The 2729-nt window shown below is 35.7% G+C and overlaps 1 protein-coding gene across 1 annotated transcript in view; it reads left to right on the top strand.

Moving 5' to 3' along the window:
• The window catches only part of LOC103601514 (myoferlin), a 63681-nt gene that overhangs the window by 6099 nt on the left and 54853 nt on the right, over window positions 1–2729 (top strand). Inside the window, exon 4 of the mRNA XM_008585937.1 lies at window positions 2379–2510. Within this exon, the coding sequence (XP_008584159.1) occupies window positions 2379–2510 (132 nt within the window). The remainder of the gene's footprint in view (window positions 1–2378; window positions 2511–2729) is intronic.

The raw sequence follows: 2729 nt of genomic DNA, 5'->3' as shown, positions 1-2729 counted from the left end.
ATAGACTCCTTTAAGTGGCTGATGAAAGCTACTGGCCCTCTCCTCCAGAAGAATTCACTTCGCACACGCATCTGATATTTTGCATACAATTCAGGAATTTCACAGAACCCATGAGCTCATCCAAGGAGCCCTATTTGAAATGTTCTGTGTGTGCATATGGGGAACCAAAGGAGGCCTGTGGCTGGAAACAAAGAAATCTGAATCATTGCCAGTCTGTATGTTTTGACCTTCTCTCCCTGGCCAACCCCAGCTAGAGCTCTTTGGATTTGGGGGAGAGGAAAAAAATGGAGAAGAGAAATAACAGAGTCAGAGGAGAGTATTCTCTTAAGACAAGGAGATATCTGCTCACTTTTAATAAATTAACTCATTGCTCATTAATCAGGAGGGTGTAAATAGAATCAGAGTAATTATCTTCTTTTGAGTGTCTCTTAAATTTTACTTTAGATAGAATCACGATTATAATTGACCTCAGCAGTGGGTGGAAGCAAATTGACTAATAAATAAAACTTCACAGGGGGTGAGAGAGGAGACAAAGAGGTATTATCTGTGTTAGGTTTTAGAAATCAATGGATAAGCAGCAAAATGCTTTTTGGAGAATACAATGTATATATTGTTTTTGTTAATACTTCTTATCCAATTTAGGGAGCCATTTAATTCAGTGGGATTTTTTTGGTCTTAGGGCCCCTTTATACTTCAAAAAAATTTGAAATACCCCAAGGAGCTTTTTTTATGGGCTTATATCTATCAATATTAACTGTACTAGAAATTAAAACTGAGAAATTTTAAAAANTATGGGCTTATATCTATCAATATTAACTGTACTAGAAATTAAAACTGAGAAATTTTAAAAATATTTATTAATTCATTTAACAATAACAATAATAAACCATTAACATAAATTACATGTAAATTACATATTTAATTTTAAATGTTAATATAACTGTTAACATAAATTGCATGTATTTATAAAATATAACTAATTTTTTGTAAAAAGTCAGAGAGCAGAGTGATCCTGTTTTTCATTTTTGCAAACTTCTTTAATACCTTCCTTAACAGAAATATAACTGGATTCTCATATCTGCTCAAACATTTAAATTGAGAGAATAAGTTAGTTGGTTGAATATATGAAGAGAATCCAGACTCACATAGATATGTAGTTGGAAAAGGGAGGAATATTTTAATAACCTTTTCATATAAATGTAGATAGTCATCTCTGATATAACACCAAACTCAAGTGGTATATTTTAAAAGGTTAATTGCAATGTGGAATATGAAACTATATCAGTAGATTTTTCATACTTGGCTACATTAAAATGCATTGGTCTTTCTTGAACTTCGAAAGGCTCTTTTATCCATTCATGATTTTGTAACATCAAGCACGATCATTTGGAACCAAATATTGGTTCACTGAGTTATGCAGATCTCTAACACTGACACATTTCATCATACAATTTTGAAAAAAGCCACATTTGTTAATATTACTTATCAGAAAACTCTTTACATGTTGGGAAGCTATCAAGCTCACTGTGACAGATAAAAGTTCTGAAACTCTTATTTTTCACTTGAAAGCTTGAATTTTGTCATTGACGACTCATGCAGTCACTTATTTTTCTTGAAGTGAGAGGCTCACTTTGTTTATGTTCAAGAGAATGTCTGCACCATACTCAAGTCTGAAGAACCATATTTGTCTACCAATTGCTATTTAAGTAAAAATGGCATTCAATTTTTTAAAACTTTAGTTTAATTCACAACTCAAGCAATTACACGAGAGCTTTTTCTCATGACAGCCGTCACACACTCCTTGTGCTGCAGAAGTGTTTTATGTGTACCTCCCATTTCATCACACAAAATATTGAAAAGCCATGTACTCAAGGGTGGAGATTTAATAAGATTGGTAATTTTTGCTGCTTGATCAAGAGGATTCCTTAGTAAAACTGGCATTTTGTTTTCTTTACTATTACTACTACTTTTACTGTTGCTTTTACTGCTGGGTACAGTTGGTATCACTCCATTAATTCCTGTTACAGTGCCAGCAGTTTTACCTGCTGTTGCTTTTGCATCATCAGTGCAAATGTCAACACTGTGAAGAAGACAAATACCATGTTAGTGCTATTCGGAAAATTGTTTTGACCTTGTGAACCTCCTGAGACTGTTTCAGGGACAGGCAGGAATCTATGAATCACACTTGGAGATCTGCTGCTTTAGATCTTCTTTTAGTTTTTGCTGTAGGCTCATTTGGAAATATTTTAATGAAAGCAAACATGAAATTAGACTGGTGAGAGCAACAATTAGATGCTCAGTCTGCCTTTGACTTTGACTCAGTGCCATAGCTGGTGCCGAGCCCAGGGTAACGCAGCACATGATTGTTCATTTCACAGTACCCACAGGAAAAGAACAGCGGGCCCAAGGTTCCTGTGCAGCTGCGAGTGAACATCTGGCTGGGCTTAAGTGCTGTTGAGAAGAAGTTCAATAGCTTCGCAGAAGGAACTTTCACCGTCTTTGCTGAAATGGTACATTTAATGACTTCACTGTCTTTTCCTCTTTGGTTGTGGTTGGGATACTCTGACTTTTCATCTTTAGGGAAAACATTTGCGTATCCCAGACAACCACAGCCATCGTTACCACCGCCTAAAATCCCATCCGAGGGAACTTAGCCTAAGCGGATAGAAGAAGATCTTCTTGAGGTTTTATTGTCCACATTGGAACATACCTGCCCTCCAGCTCTGTGG

This window comes from Galeopterus variegatus, unplaced genomic scaffold, assembly GCF_000696425.1.
Source record: "Galeopterus variegatus unplaced genomic scaffold, G_variegatus-3.0.2 Scaffold3766, whole genome shotgun sequence".
Classification (NCBI taxonomy): domain Eukaryota; kingdom Metazoa; phylum Chordata; class Mammalia; order Dermoptera; family Cynocephalidae; genus Galeopterus; species Galeopterus variegatus.
The sequence above is the reverse complement of the archived record's forward strand: the minus strand, read 5'-3'. Positions and strand labels throughout refer to the sequence as shown.